At 42.4% G+C, this 17,251-nt stretch overlaps 1 protein-coding gene across 2 annotated transcripts in view; it reads left to right on the top strand.

Moving 5' to 3' along the window:
- Window positions 1-17,251, top strand: part of LOC149807936 (neuroligin-4, X-linked-like) — a 145,977-nt gene that overhangs the window by 17,325 nt on the left and 111,401 nt on the right. For both annotated transcript variants that reach the window (XM_089972132.1, XM_089972123.1), the window contains exon 2: window positions 15,949-16,104. In XM_089972132.1, the coding sequence (XP_089828258.1) occupies window positions 15,949-16,104 (156 nt within the window). The remainder of the gene's footprint in view (window positions 1-15,948; window positions 16,105-17,251) is intronic.

Here is a 17,251-nt window from a genome sequence, read left to right on the forward strand (position 1 = left end):
GTAAATGCGGGGTGCGTTGTTCTCGCCACCGATGGTATTCCATCCATCGTTTGTAAAGCACTAAAGCTAGTTTTCGTCCTTCCATGGGGTTGTCAGGGGTCGATTCTGAGATCTTGGGACTTCCGAGGGCCTTTTTATCTTGCTCCCACCAGTCCTCCCAACATGGTTCCCAAGACTCCTTTCAGTATGGGGCCTAACAAGAGGGGTAAAATGCTTCCACGTTGAACCAACATCTTCTTCTTTTGACGAATGGGAATTTTCTTTTGAACCATTTGGCGAAGAACGTGACGATGTTTGCTTAAGCATTATTTCTGGTGTTTGGACAAAGGGATCGTACCTTTCAAAACGTTCAAACAACATTCGCACACGGTATCGATGACCTCTTTGGAGGCCGATTGAATGAGTTTTTTTCGTAGAGGTGGAGAAGCTTTGGACAGGACAGATAACATGTCCCCATGTTTGACTAAACGTGGTGGTAGTCCTTTCCTTTTCTTTCCTTGGGGTTTTCTGGAGGGTGACATCTTTGAGTCTTCAGGAGCACCAAAAAAACACTGATACCCTACTTGGTCACACACCTTTTTTATACTGGAACGCGTCGCCACTGATTGTCTTTACGTCGTATCAATTTGAGGACAGGCATGACACGTCGTGCAGGGGTACGCAACGGACTAAATCGAGCCAGTTCTTGCTTGGACAAATCCAGTAAACTTTGTAACATGCCCGATCTTTCTTGGACTTTGATTTTGGGAGAAGGTACTTTGTGAGCAGCAGCCACTGCTGCTAAATTGGAGGGTCCTGCCACTGGGGAAGTTCTTTTTTGGGTCATCAACGGAGAAGTTCTTGGTGTGATCAACGTCTCCAAGTACTATTCAGTTCTTGGTGTCATCAACGGAGAAGTGGATGAACGTGAGGCTGCCGGAGACGCAGTCACCGCCGTGGCAGGTCGTGGTTTGCGAGTGTAAAGTTGCGTCCTGGCCGAAGTGCCTCTCTTGCGACTAGTTTTCTTCTGTGGACTTTTCTTTTTCTGGGGACTTTTTCTCTGTTTCTTTTTCTGGGGGCTTCTTTTCTTTTTCCGGGGTGGTGTCTGATAAGAGGAGGGTCCCTCCACTGGAGAAGTTCTTCTTCTTGGGGACCTGGTCTTTTTCTTTTTCTTCTTGGGGCTTCGTTGGACTTTTTTCTTGGGGATAACTTTAGGGGCATTAGGATCCCATCTTAAGAGAGAGCGAATGATGACCCCTCCTAGAGTACCGCTCCCTCCAGGTTTCAAAATGATTTGTTTTTTGGTTTGAGTGTCGATGCGGGGAACGGCCAGTTGGACCAAAGCGACTTTGTTTCGATCAAAAAAGCGTTTGGTTTGATGAGGAATCTGAATGATTCCTTGGAGTATTTGACGTGCCGTCACCGTGAACCATCGTAAGACTTCTTTGAGACTAGCTTCTAAGACACGAGCTCGTATTTGTGGATTTTTTTCTCGACTGATGCCATACAAGGCACGAATCAATTTGACGGGAAGATGCGACTGAAGGGACGTCATGTTGACGTTGTGTGAGACAGACGAAAAAGGGTCTGAGGTTTTTATAGATTTTTTATGTGGAGTGAAATTAAGTCGAGGACGGAGACGTGTACAGGACAGGCCCTCCGTCTTGGCACCAGTGGTGAAACAAGTGGGTACGAAATCGCAAATCATCGGGGGTCGTAGGTTTCAAATCGACGAGTAAATAGGCGTGTGGCGTTTGAGTGGCATCGTCGTACACCTGAGTCAGCCAAGGCGTTCCTAACTGTTTGGCTAAGACTTGCACTTGCGATTTATCTCGAGGGCTTTTAAACAAGACCACGTAACGTGCATTGAGACTGATGGTGCGATGGGCTTTACTTTGTTGAAACAAATTTTGGGTGATGTAAACGACACTGGCATTACGGTGATGCCCTTTGCGCGTGAACCACAGTTTAATTTCTTCTTCGTCTTCTCCTAACATGTCGTCGAAAATGACCAGATGGGTTTGACGGGAGTCAGAGACGATGCTGTCTTCTTCTTTAGGAATGCCTTCCACAAACACGATGGAATCGCCTTCACTTTCTCGCAAGAGGCTGTACGCCAATTGCCACTCTTTGTAACACCACACGATCCGCTGAGGTGGTCGATCGATCAAATGATGTTTATGTTCGATCAAACGTTTGACGAATTCGGTTTTGCCTGAACCGCTAGGTCCAGCAATGAGCATGTTAAAGGGATGGCGAAGATACAAATCCTCCCAACTGGCACGATCTAAGTGTTCGTCGATTACTTTGACAGTAGAGGAAGAGGGAACAGAGACAGCAGAGGTAGCCATAGTGTGAGAAATGTCACTTGTGACACGAAAACAAACAAGACAAGAGTTTATATACTTTTTTCAGAACACGTTTATTGAATGTTTTTTCAAACATGAATACGAAAGACAAAAATACATAAAAGCCAAAGGCTTAAGTACAAGAATAAAAGGCACATGATAACCATTAACGTGGAATAAACACAAGTGTCTGTACAACATGTTTTGGGTAATGTTCTAACCAGTTCTATAGTAGGGGGTAAGGTCACACAAGTGTCCTCCCGAAAGGGTCTTTCAGGCCTGTCCACGACAGTCCTGTCCTGGGTGACGGGTTCTTCTGGCACCGTCACTAACACGGATTGAAAAGTAACTTTTTTCCTTGAACAACTCTCGTGCATACTGGGCCACTTCTTGGGTCCAAGCCTCAAAATCCCATTCTTTCCAGGCACGGACATCTGTCCAATGGGGATGTAAGCCACAAGCTACACACACATCGTCATACACGTCTTGGGTAACTGAAAGTTGACGAATCTTTTTTTCCCGTAGAGGTCGAGAAGTATGCAGATGAAAACGCAAGGCTTTGAGCAAAAGGAGTTTTTCGTGACCATTTAAGGCCATTGAGGTGGTAAGTACTGATCGTAAAGAGTCCACAAAGAATCGGCTGGTAAACGAAATCCCAGAAAACAAGTCACTAAGACACACACCACTTGTCGACCCAAATTGAATGGATACAGTTCTTGTAATAATCGATGGTAATGATCCACGGTTTGAATATGGTCATTGAGTTCCTTCCACGGAATCTGTTGGATTACATGTGATAAAAGTCGTGGCATGGCAGCCTGTTTTTATAGTCTCTTTGTTTCGGAAACAATACACGTACTTTCTAGCCAGACATCTTCGTTCTCCAGTAAGGAATCTAAATGTTGCATACTGTAACCGAAACGTCAGACTTCGTTTAGAAGTTTCCTCTTCCGCTAAGTAGATTCCACGTAAAATATGTCTGTAATCCTTTACCTTGTCTTCCTCAATGTGTTGTACTAGGTGAATCTCGAAGTAACCAAAATGATCAACACGTGGATCATCGGGGGCCTGGAAGTATTGAACAAGGTCTGACCACTGAAACAATTTCTGACGAATCAGTTCTCTTATACAATTCAGGTACCAGTGCTTAAAGATCTGGTGACGTAACGGATGCAATTGTTCTTTACGTTTCACTTGTATTTTGACCAGCTCTCGGTAAATGCGTTCTCTCAACTCCACAGGCAAAGCACGAATGTTCTCTTGTAAAGTATCCATGAATAGGTCATACTAAATCCTCTTTGGTCTGACACAAGAAATGTACTGTTTGCACAGACATGGTTTCAATTCATTGTCGAATCTAAATCGTTTAGTTACTAATTTACACGTTACAATTCGTTCAGAAGTTTCCTCTTTCACCAAGTTGACATTGTGTACAAGATGTTGGTAATTCGTTAACTCTTCCTCTGGAATTCGATGCAGTACGTTTACAATGTAGTAGATAGAATCGTCCATACCAAACCATTCCTTTTTAAAACCAGGGGGTCGTTGATCAATGTCTGTCCAATGGAACACTTTCAACTCAATCAGTCCTTGTATAGAATTCAGGTACCAGTGGTTCAAACACCGGTGACGTAACGGATGCAATTGTTCTTTACGTTTCACTTTTATTTTGACCAGCTCTCGGTAAATGCGTTCTCTCAACTCCATAGGCAAAGCACGAATGTTCTCTTGTAAAGTATCCATGAACAGATTATGGTAAGTTACTTCAATGTCTCGGTCCCACTAAGGGTAAGTAATGACAATTCGGTGACCATCGAGCATGTTCTACGTAGGCCGAATCTTGCGGTTCCCAGTAATGAAGTGACACACCGCAACTGAAGCACTTGACTTTATCTCCTTCGCCCAAGTAGAAAAATCCGGCTCTGGCTAATTCTTCGGGGGTCGGTCCTCCCAGATACTTAGGCCATTTTCCTTTGAACGATTGAAGACGATTTTCAAAGTCGCAGTATTCCGACAAACGTACAGGGAACGAATATTCGTCTTTCACAGGTTCGTTTCGATGAGGCTTGGGTGACATGAACAGGAGTTTGCTCAGGGCTGGATGACATCCGTAGGGGGGTAGACGTGAAGGTGAACATTCCGCTTTAAAACAAAACCCAGTAAAATGTCCAAGAGGACGAGCGGCATCACTTTCGCATCCCTCAGGTTTGACACGCACAGCATCCCTTTCCATGATAGGGGTAGTGACACTAAAGTTCCCATGATACTTTACGGCATCGCTAAGGTCACAACGTACAGCATCGTACCCATCGCAAGGCTCACAATCGCATTCCACTTCCGAAGCCTCACACTTGAATTGTGCCTTTCTAAACAACTTGTTTTTTGTTTCTCTGAAAAGTATTCATCTTGTTCGCTCGGTCTTGGTAGTCACAATGAACTATCGGTCTTGACCATAGCCCTTTTTATGCTAGTCGCAATGCAGTCTCCAGCTTGTACATCTTTCCTTTTTTATGTCTTTTATGTCTTGTTCTGGAAGGTACCGTCTCTAAGGTACCGTCAACATTGTACCGTAGTGTGATGGGTGGAAAGGCCATAGAAAGGTAAGGGCAGTGCGGAGACCATCGAGTATGTTCCAGAATAGCTGAATCTTTATAGATACATAGATCCATTCGTAACTTCAGTCCGCAAGCGAAACACTGTACCTCGTATCCCAATCCTGACTCAGGTCCCAAGTAGACAAATCCTGTTCTAGCTAAAACATGCGAAGAAGGTAATCCTTCCCTATCCGTAGGCCATATCTGAAACGTGTCCAATCTACGGGCACAATCACAATAGTCAGGTAAGAAGACTGGAAAATGGTAGGGTTTGAACTTGGAGTTCTCATCGGGTTTCTCACTCGATTCTTGCTGTGGCGAAGTCATCCTTCTAGCGGGTGACTATCCTCTTACAACCAATGTTTTATACCAACGTGTCCATACGGTAAGGTGAAATGATTGGGAAGTCGAACTTGCTTCTGGTACACGATTTGATAGACTTTTTCCAAGGGTCGACTGACGATGTGATGAGTGGGTAAACGTACAATCTTGTTCGGTTGGTGAGTGGTCACTTTAAAGTTTCCATCCTCTCCCGATTGCAAGGCTTCTTTCAATACGCCAAAGTTGACCACACGACTGGTACGATAATTCAGAGTCAGTCCTTTCACTTTGCACGTCGTGTGCACTTCTCCTTGTTTGTCCCGGTATTCGTAGCCGTAATTTTTGGGACCACCACTGACGAAACTTAGAATCTTGTCGTCGGGATGCTCGTCTGTCCAGGCTCCTAAACGGTCTCCTTCGATGTCAGGGTGCTGTTGACTCGGGTGATGGATGTAAATGCAACTGCCCGTGTCAAAGTACAGGACGCGTTCTCCTAACAGTTCTAAAGCTTCGTACAATTTTAAGCGAGCATGAGCTGTCACGTAGGCCGCAATGATGACATTTCCAAAAGGGTCGTCTTGTACAAAGTCCCGATCTTCTTCGTAATTGACCAAGATCAAATCCTCTCGAACGACGTCCACGTGTTTTATGTATTTGGTTTTGTCGTGAATCATCTGGAAGTAGCGGGAAGGTTCTGTCAAATATTCCGTCTTGGGTAAACACGGTCGTTGTGCCATTTTACCCCACAAGCAATTTAACATCACTTTGACAAACGATCGCCTGCCTTCGTTTTTCTCGATGTGGTCTAAAGAGATGCCTTCTTGTTCATAGTATTTCTCTTTGAATTGTATTTGGTCTTCGGGAGTGTGACACCAGGACGGATAGCCGCTGGCTTCTTGCTTCAGTTTCAAAAAGGCTTCCACGTAGTCGGCGAAAATGCCTTTCTGCGTGGGGTCACCCTTGTGGTATTGTTGTGTCTAAGGAAAGTGGCAAATTTCGTACACTTCTAACAGTTGGTATCCCATGTCCAGAGCTTTGAACAATTCTACGCTGACCCAGGTTCCCGTCAAGGCACGTTCTTCCTGGGTGTGATGGCAAGGCTGGTCTTGGTTAGACTTTTCGGCACAAGTACGGCACAATGGAAACATCAGTTTGCCTTGACAATGGTCAGGTAAGACGGGATGGTACAAGTCTGTGGGAGGCAAAACTTTACACTTGATCAAGCCTTCGTATTGTCGAATGTTTTTCAGGTCGATGTGTTCCGTCAGCAATTGTGGGTGCCCTACAGGAAAGCGACAATATTTGCACACGTAGGGATACAGCGAACACACGTCCAAGTATTTGATTTCTTCTCCTTTCTCTTCGTCGGCTTGGTACAGCAAACAGGTGGCAATGGTCCTTCCTCCGTACAAACTATCCCTCGGGTTCAGCGGGTCCATGAACTGGTAACTTTCCACGAGGCGTTTAAACTCGGCATCGGTTTTCATGCAGTGATCATACTCGTGTTCCCACATTTCCACCACTTGGTATCCTTCCTGTTCCAACTTAAGGCGCCGCTGACAAGTGTCCTGGTACAAGTCTTCCATGGTTCGTTGTAAAAACTGATTTTTAGTGCTACGATCAGGGTAACAGACGGGACATCCGTGAAATAAGCAACCGTGAAACTAGTACACGATCTTGGGGTTTTCTAAGTCCCAGCCATCGACCGAATACGTTCCGATGGTCTTTTCACCCCCTTCGTTGCGGGCATGCTGAATCCACCTGTCTTCCTTGTCGCACAAGTAATGTAACGAGCGTAGGGCTTTGACCGAGTATTGACGTTTGAGAAAGTGGGTCGTTTGAGGGCTGATGACAGCCACGGTGTTTTCAGGCATGAATCGTTGTCGATACACTAAGGAGCACGCTTTGGCAATGGTGCAAGCTTCTTTCAAAGGATCGACCCCTCCGTGTTCCATGAACAGTTCTCGAAATTTTCCACAGCAACGCCGTAAAATGTCCACGTCGGAACGACAATACTTTAGCATTTCTTCCTGAAAGTCGAAAGGGTCCGAGGCGTGAGCCTGGTACCAAGCGTAGAGAGCTTCTCGTTGTTCGGTACGCATGTTTTCGGGGTCGTAATAGTGAGCCTCAGGTAAATGGGGTAGAACGGCGTGTTGGTTGGCTTCCGTATTGAAAAAGTGTGGAAAGTACCCTTTAGCCATTTCTGTCATTCCAAACGTTTTAGGCATTCGACTCAAAGGCATGGCCAAATAGCTCATCGAATCTTTAAACTGTACTTGTCCCACTTGCATGAAAATGATTTTGGCTCCGTTCAAAGTGACTTTAGGACGCTCGGTGCCATGTTCCGTATAGTATCTCAAAAGAAACTGCCCATCGTATCCGGAGAAATTGTGAGCCATCACCGTGGCATGACGATGACAATCTCCATAACGTTCGATGTCCTCTTGCCTCCACGTCTTGTCGATGGGATCTAAGAGCCATTGGGCAAAATCGGCTAACGTGTTCGGTCCCCGAAAGATTTTTTCACGCCCTCCAGGAATCTTGCTGCAGTGAGGGCAATAACTGAAAATAGGTTCTTGAATGCACTTCTCGCACGCTCGATGAGCCACGCAGAAATTAGGAATGTCAATGCCGGTCTCTTGCATGCATCCGAAATCGAAAAAGATGAAATTGCCTTTCTTCTTGTGACCGTCCTCTTTCTCTGGTGGGGGTTGGTATTTTTGCACGTAGCATTGGTGTTCCAAGTCCACGATGTGGTGAGAAATGTGACCTTTTTTCTTTCCTCGACATACGTGTGCCTTGGCATTATTGGTAAGTATGCCTTGTCCACACGTAGGGCACAATCTCACCAGTTGACAAGCACATTTCTTCTGTGAACCTTGCGTTTTCAAATGTTGTTGGTAACAGGTAGGGCTGACAAACGTGCGCAGACAAGTTGAACAAGGTACTGGTCCTTCGCTCAGACAGGGTGGAGAGGCCAAACATCCTGGGCATTTCATTCCACAATGTTTGTGTTGCTCTCGATTGTTATAACCATAATCATATTTCTCACAATAATAAACATATCCCAGGAATCCGGTGATGGTGGTAATGGTATCGAACTGGTCATCGTGATAATAAACATGAATGTATTTTCCGTCCTTAAAATCTTTACCTCGAAACAACAGAGGCCCGCGCATTTCTTGAGGGTGCACTTTCAAGGTGTAGCGTGGAGCAAGGATATCTTGCAATTTTTGCATTTCAGGACTGCCACAGGGTGTGTCTTTGGACAGGCCAGCTTGTTGTAACAGGAGTTCTGCTTCGTTTCGTTGTTTGGCTCGGTCCGATTGTCGAATAGTTTTCCAGGCTCTTTTCCATTCTACCGTATCGTTCTTGTTGGCATAGGTTCGTCCCACCATGATGGCACGGGCTAAACACATCTGGTCTTGAGGGTTGTTGATTCGGACGAGACTTGTTTTGGTGTTGCGAAGGTCGTCCACCAATAAGATCTTTTTGCGTCCAGTCCCTTGAGGAGGAGAGACGTGGGTCATGTCCAGTGTGGCTTTTCCATCGGTGATGTCAAACTGGTCATTAGATTGTTGTACGTGTTGAATCTTGTCCATAACTTTGGAAGCGGTCAATTCTGCAGGGGTGCTAAACTCGATCCAAACAGGCGATTTCAAAGCGTCGTGTTGTATAGAAAGTCTCAAGCGATCGTCTTCTTTGGGTTGACATTGTCGCTTGAGTGCGGTGAGCAAAGAATCCCACACCCCAGTGATGAACACTTCTGCTTTCTCTAACGGTACTTCAGCCTTAAAATCTTTAAAGTTCACCGTGTATTTGTAAGCCGTGGTTCTAAATTTTCTAGAGGAGCGCTTTTCCGTCTCTCGAATGGAATAGTATTTTTCAGGGTTGACTAAGGGTGGTGAACTTGGTTTAGAGGGTTCGGATTCTGGTTCACTCATGTCCTCTTCAAAATCACTGGCATGAATTTGTGCCAAGACTTCAGCTCTGGTACGAGGCGATAGATCACGTTTCTGCCTCTTACTTTCTTCTTCTTTCTTCTCGAATGAATAGGATCGTTTCATCTTGAGTGCAAAACGTAAAATGACTCAAGTGTAAACACCATAGACTAATTTATAGTCATGGCAAACCAGCATATGTAAAAGGGTGTGTGTCTTGTTCTTTCACTATTCATTTCACTCTCAAGCCGAGCACAACGATGGAAGAGACTAACCAAATCGAACGCTTCGTCAAAGCTTTGCGAGGGGTCAATAGAAAATTCTCTTCAGACCAGCCGACGGACTACTCTCCTTCCTTTCGAGATAAAAGTGAAGATACTTGCTATATCTGTCAGAAGATAGGGCATTGGTCTTCAGAGTGTCCAGACCGTCAAAAAAGAACAAAAACAGGGGCTAAAAAAGACAAAAGTCAAGATACCTGTTATTATTGTCAAGAAAAAGGACATTGGTCTCCAGATTGCCCAAAAAAGAAACAAGAGGAGTCAAAAGAAAAGAGGAATTCTTCAGAAGAAGAGAGGGATTCTTCGGAAGAAGAGAGGGATTTTTCAGAGGAAGAAAGCAGACAGGTGAAGAAAAAGAAACAGGAGAAGAAAAGAAGAAGGGAAGAAAGTGAGGAGGAAGAAGAGAAAAAGAGTGTGACGGTGAAGAAATTTAAAAAACAGAGAGACTAAACAAGGAGAAAGAAGACGTCAATGAACTTTTTATTAAAGTGTTGTGTTGTGAATTGTGAATTGGATTGTAACAATGGATAAAAGAATAAGTTAATGATATAAGGTAAGTGTCTTTGAGGTTTGATTTTAAAATAAGAAGCTACACTCACGCACTCATACAAAGACACGTACTATAGGGGGTAAAATGGGTTGTTTTTAGTTATTGGCAAATTGAAAGGGCTATCTCTTTTCGAGAAATGTGGGTGGCCCTGAAAAGGGCCTTTTTTGGTGTAGGGGTGAGTTTAAGCAATCAACTTTAACTGCCTTAAGCCTTTGCCACGGCCAAGGCCTACTTCTGGACTGCGTAATGTTGATGATTGGGTTGAAATCACTAAGGGTGGTACGGTAGGCTTAGTCACAGGGTTGACGTGTTTAGCTCGGGAAGGTCGTATTCTCTTCGGTCGTAATAAAGAAGTCTGATACATTTGTTTCAGACTTCTTAACTCCGCTAAAATGTCCAACAGTACCGTGACCGTTTGATTTTCACCCTCTTGTTTCTTTGCTGCTACTTCTTCTTGCTGTTGTTGCTGTTGTTTTTTTCTTACCTCTTCTTCTTGCTGCTGCTGCTGTAGGAGAAAAGCTTGTTCCGCTTCCTTTTGTCGTTGTATAAATTTCTCCAATTCTTCTTTCTGTCTCTGTCTAAAATTCTCCACTTGCGATAATGAAGAAGGTAACGAAGGTTCCGGAACAAATTCTTGCGAGGTAAGAAAATCCACAAAATCCCAATGTACCTCTTCTGAAAGTAAGTCCGGGTTCCCTTGGGCAGTCTCCCCTGCTGGTGCACTCCAATGGATCGTTTTCTGAGTTTCCGTCATGTTGAATCACTGTCGCATAGATTGACTGCACACAAGTGCTAGCGAATCTATATAGACCACGTGACGTCACAGACTGCTCTCTTCGGATTGGATGCGGGCTGACTGAATTTTGTAACGCGTGTTCGGATTGGTGAATGAACTCAATCCGTTTCAATCCTTCCTCTACCTATAAATAAGCGCAGTTCACTGCATTGATTCACCTGTTCTCGTCGCTTCAAGATGTGGACCACAGTCGAATCATCCACCCTTGTGTCTTCCATGATGTTTATAACGGACATGCTCATGTATGTCCGGTCCAAGTGGACCGTTGTCGACAAGTCAGACACCAGTCTGTGGATACGAAGAGTGTACGTAGAAAGACAAGGCAAAATCCCCTCAGAGTTAAAAATCGTTGTCTTACTATTATATATCATGTGTGTCTTCTACAAGTTCATGCATCAGCGCGAGATATGTTTTTCTGTCCATGTTGTCAATGGCGAGTAACCGCCGACAAAAAGATGCGTATTCCTTATATAAGTCTGCCAGTATGAACCGGTCCACAAATGTTTCCAATGGGATCACAAAACCTTTCCAGTCTGGAGTATAGACAAACCTGCACGAATTGGGTCTTCAAAAATCCAATGACGATCTTCCTCATGAAACTGTTGTTTCTGTGTTTCTATCACTGACTAGTGTCATGATGGTTGAAGTACTTCTTTGATGGCTCGTTCTTCAAGTTCACCGACGTCTTCTTTAACATCAGCCATCAACTATGGCAAACAGGTAATTACACCTGCAGTTGCTTGTTTTTTTTTTTTAAATCCTTGGTGCGCTTAGATGTTTTACAAATTGGACCGGGATCTTCTTCTGTTTTCGTTAACGTTGCCACTTATTCTACTGTATCATTTTTAATATCCCCAGCACGTTCCACAATTGCCTTTGTTGATTTAGTCAACGGTACAGATGTTTGTTAAAATCCAACTGTGCAGGCTGTTGCGACTTTCACATGTTTGACACTTTTGCGACCTAAAATAAGATTACAAACTAATTCATGGTGTTCACCAGTGGGTTTACGGTTTTGCTTCTCACTCTTCTATGACATCACTGGCGAACATGGAAAACTATTTCATTGATGGTGAAAAAGAAATCAATAAATCGTCTAACGATCCTTTGTCATTCATTGCTTTTTCGAAATCTCTTAAAACATAACATGATTGATCATCGGTCGATGGCGCTATAATATACAACCGATTCCACTTTAACCTTCGTACAATCATATTCAACAACATTTGAGTCTCCTGATCCAACAGAAACAATGATCAGTGAAGGAACTGAGTTTTGAAACATAACAATGTGCTTGGATGGTTTGGGTGTTGCCTGCGCGGAAGAAGTCAATAACGGAAAACTCTTTAACAACTACAGTTCTTTTCTCTTTTTTTTTAGTAATAATATTGAAAAATACAGTATATAATATAATAATGTCTTCATATTACGTACAATGGCGCATACAAATATGTATCTCAAATCAAACCCGAGTTCACATACGTGATAAACGCGGTGTGATTACTGTAGCTGCTTTCGATGTTGAGCAACGAAGTTTATCTTTATTAACAAAAGTTCCGACGTGACCTTATTCATAAGCCATCAAACGATATCCGTGTACGTTAACTCTCCGTCAAACGATATCCGTGCACGTCAACTCTCCGTTGTGGATCTCGTCCATTACTTGAATGCGATTAATCCGACACTCGGAGAACGAAACGTAAGACGGATTCTTCCACAGTATCGTGTATAATTGTATATCATTTATAAGTCGATTGCACACATATAAATAATCAAACTCAGTATTAACAATGAAAATGAGCCGTTGACGTCTAAAGATTCTGCAAGTGTTGTTGATGCAATGGGACGCATTTATGCACGAGGACCATTAACATGGCCACGATTATTACATACTAATCCCCATAATTAATTTATCGGATCTGTTACTGCACTGTTGTCAAAATACCGTGTGCGATTGGTGTTGGACATGTTAATATACATCGTGATAAAGCTATTTTGAAACGATTTATTCGCATACCTGTACAATGATTTTCCGGACATCAGTATGTACAAGAATTATTTATGAGGTCTCGAAATGTAGAGCAATCTCGGACTCAGAGTGATAGCGCTTTGAGGCAACCACGTGAATGGGCAGCACGAATGGACTTAGGCATATCAGCACTAAACAATGACGTGTAATCGGATTAAAAGCAGCTAATACGTTTCGAAAAAGACTGGCACGTTACTTAGAAAATGATTTCACATCCGCACTGTTGCAGCCATTCGGAAACAAGTTGGTTCGGTACTAGGAACGTTAGAAGGTGGGGAACATCGTGCTACAGATCCAGTATGGGCTGTCGATGTATTTACGGCTTCGGAACAGATTCATACTCCAAGACAACCAACACGTTCAACCATGGGTGGCAAAGGAACCAAACTCAGTATTTGTGTGAGAGGAATTGCAAGTTGTTGCAGCAGATATGGAACTGCCACCACAATTTGTTTTAATGTGCATCACAATAGCATAATGACCAAAAGCGTAAGTGAAGATACAGTCAGAAAATATTCATCGTTTAGGCTCGGTATCACGTGATGATAAACTCATTGGTTAACACCCAAACAATGTTTCTGAGAACATATCATATTTGATGCGAGTCCAAATTCACGTCGGTATCGAAGCTGTGTTTGGGATCATTTTGTACAATAACCGTTGAACACCTGAGGTCTTTTATATGTTCTTGTGTAAAACCACCATTGAATACAGTTTAGGTCGGACTCCAACATGCTCTTCGATTGGTTTACCCTTGCTTTATTTTTAAAAGTACTTTAAAGTTAATAAACAACGAATTTTTTGTTGATATTCGCTGACATTAAATTCGTTTACTAAACTTGGTTCATCCAATGTCCTCGTACGCGTCACTCGTTGCGATGTGCATCAGCAGCAAGTCGGTGTCAGTGTACAGCATCTTGGCCCGATCCTGGTATATTAAGCGTTTTAACAAGTCAAGTACTGACAAACCAGTGTATATAGGCTTCGTGAGTTTGAGTTTTATTTTTTCACTGTGAACGGAAACGAGTCCACCGTCAAAAATCGTCTGAGATTCAAATGTCAGGTCATCAATGAACCGTTGAAGATATCCTATCCACTATCGCGGACAAGTTCCACGCTGATTCGTTTCCGAAACTTCTCCATCGTCATACCGAACTCAAATTGAGTTTAAAGAAATCTTTCTCAAACTCCCTTGTGGCCGCTGTGGGCAGATCTCTATTCATCTGATGGTACGGCGCCTTCCAATTCTGCTGGCGAAATTCAAACACTTAGTCATTCCTAATCGCATGTACAGCTGCAGATTTTGTACGTGTTGTATGTAATTGTTTTGGTACTAGCTTAGCACGTTCAGTAAATGTATGTCCAGATTCATTCACGGCTGCTGCTACAGAGAAAGCCACGTTGTGTACAAATGTTTAAAAGCCGAGAAGAAGAATGTAACAATATTATGATCGCTAAAGCCTCATGAATTCGGACAAGGACGACAGGACTCCTTAAACCAGGAATGTTTTTAAGGACAGACAGGATTCGCATGAAGACTAAAACATTTCTTACTTGATAGCTGGTGTAGTTGTTACTATAACAGCGTCTGTTTTATATATATATATATATATATATATATATATATATATATATATATATATATATATATATATATATATATATATATATATATATATATATATATATATATATATATATATATATATATATATATATATATCAAAGAATAATTGAAAATGACTATTAAGAAACCAACCAAATCGTTAAACAAAGCAAAGTCATTACCTAATATAGGTTATCCGTTTCTAGAAATGTTGTTGATTAATAGTGGAGTCATGATGCGTAATATACTAGGAAATGACAAACTAAACGAACAACATAATGAACCCTTTTTGCCATGCTGCGTTAAACTCAGCCCATACAGTAAATTACAGCACGCTTCTAACAGAATAATTTAAATTTAAAATAGATGCCCCATCCTACTTGGTATGCAAGAGGTGCTTAATATCTTAATTCGATTTAATTGTGTCAATTTACAATTCATATTCTGGCAGCACGAGGTATACTAATAAACAAAAGTATTATTTTTTAAAAATCCGATATTTTAAAGTTCAATATAGATTTTCTACGCTCTTTTGGAACGTGCTTAATACATAATACTTTATATTTGCATTAGTATGCCTGCAGTGCACAACTTATGCAAGTACATAAGTACTGATCTTTCAAAATAGTCTTAAAATTGTTTTTCGCCCGTACCTCAAGTTGGTGGTATCTATGGTTTAAAATCTTACAAGCAGCGAACTGTTTTGGCTAGGTGAATCTTGCTTGCTTATAAGAAAACTTGAAGACTGCATGTAACATCAGTTTTAAAAAACTATTCCCGCCAAACAATGCAAGTTAAAAAGATAATTTTAACACTTCATTCATTGGTGCTGCAATGAAAAAACCGAGTTATTTGATAAAGCTAAGATCAGACATTTAATGACAAATGTTTGTTCTTATGACATTATTAATCCCCCGTCCGTTGATTTTAGTTGCCAATCAAACAACGCGTTGCATTTCGTTTTACGCTGAGTTATGCTTAGTAACGATATGATTCGAATGACGTTTACACTTTCAAAGATACGAAAAGATAAACCTAGCTGGAGGAGTCAAGCAATCAATAAAAAATAAATTAGTATACATGTGCATCATATCTACTTCTCGTAAGTGGACATCGATTTGAATCACTTTGTTTGTACTAAGAATAAAGGGTAACCATATATTTTATAAATGTTTGTATTCAGTAGTAGCATTAGCACTCTGGATCATTTGTTTTGCAAAAAGATAATGAAAGAAATACGCCTTGTTCTATGTGCCCCGTAAGGATTTGGTTCTGAAGATGGTTGAAGACGTTGTGGTTCAGAGGTAATAGTGCAGGACTCGCGGCCAGAGTTATGCAGGTTCGAATCCTACCCAGGTGTGGTCATGTCGACCACGCGGTTGTGTCTCTCAGTGTAAGCTACTTTACCCCAATTCCTATGACCTTTAATATAGTGAAGTGATATATTTTTAAACACTATAATCAAACACCAAGCCACAAATTATCTATGTTGTTTCGTTTCAGCATCCTCTCCGCCCTCAGATTTGGATCACTGTGCTTAACACTACCAGTCTTCCCCCGGCGTGTCTCCAGACTGAAATGGAATACGTACATATACACTATCCTGGCTTCGACAAAATGAACGAGGACTGTCTATACCTCAATATCTACGTTCCCCAGGTATGTACTGGGTAGCTTGAGGCACCATTACTTGCTTCTGCACGCAAAACTTTCACTCATTCCACAGTACTACTCGAAAGTGATTCATTGATCACTCGTTTGACTGATAAGACTAACAAATGACGGGTTGTGATGGGACTCTAGCGCAGGTTATATAGGATATAAGGTCTTTATCCCCCCTCCCAAGAAGTAACTCCTTTATAAAATTTTGATAATGATAAGCAAGACATACGATTTTATTGCTTAAAGGGTCATAAGTAGTGAAAGGGGTCACTTTAGCGACAATGGGAATTAGCATTAAAAACCACCCTGGGTCACTTTGGCGACAATAGGAAATTTAACATTACGAAAACCCCTGGGTCACTTTAGCGACAATGGGAAATTAACATGGGAATACATTTTGGGTCTGTTGAACGACAAGGGAAATTAACATGGGGAATAAATCGTGGGTCTGTTGAGCGACAAAGGAAATTTAACATGGGAGAAAAAAGCAATTCTAGAGACAAGGGGAATTTAACATGGGATATTTTTCTTTTAAAAATAAACAAAATAAAAAAAGGGGTAGGCAATTGAAAGTCGATCTCTTTTCGAGAGAAGTGGGTGGCCCTGAAAAGGGCCTTTGGGTTTATATATGCCCTTAACATGAAGGGCATCTGTGACTTCTTCTTGTCCATAGGCTTCGTCTCACTGTAGGACCGTAAATCAGGACTCTTTTGAGGCATCCTTGCCTCTCCACGTAAATCCTACGTATCCATAGGTTGCTGGCGGTCCTATGGACAACTGTCCATTCGGATCGGACATACATCGGTATGTCCGTCCTGAACATTATTGTTGACACAAGGGTGGAAGATTCAACGTCAGTCCACATGCTGAGGCGACGAGTACAGGTAAATCAATGCAGTGAACTGCGCTTATTTATAGGTAGAGGAAGGATTGAAACGAATTGAGTTCATTGACCAATCCAAACACGCGTTACAAAATTCAGTCAGCTCGCACCCAATCCGAAGAGAACAGTCTGTGACGTCACGTGGTCTATATAGATTCTCTAGTGCCTGTGCGCTGTCAATCCATGCGACAGGTATTCAACATGACGGAAACTCAGAAAACGATCCATTGGGGTGCACCAGCAATGGAGACCACCCAAGGG

This window comes from Sinohyriopsis cumingii, chromosome 1, assembly GCF_028554795.1.
Source record: "Sinohyriopsis cumingii isolate HCF-2022 chromosome 1, ASM2855479v2, whole genome shotgun sequence".
In the NCBI taxonomy this organism is placed as follows: domain Eukaryota; kingdom Metazoa; phylum Mollusca; class Bivalvia; order Unionida; family Unionidae; genus Sinohyriopsis; species Sinohyriopsis cumingii.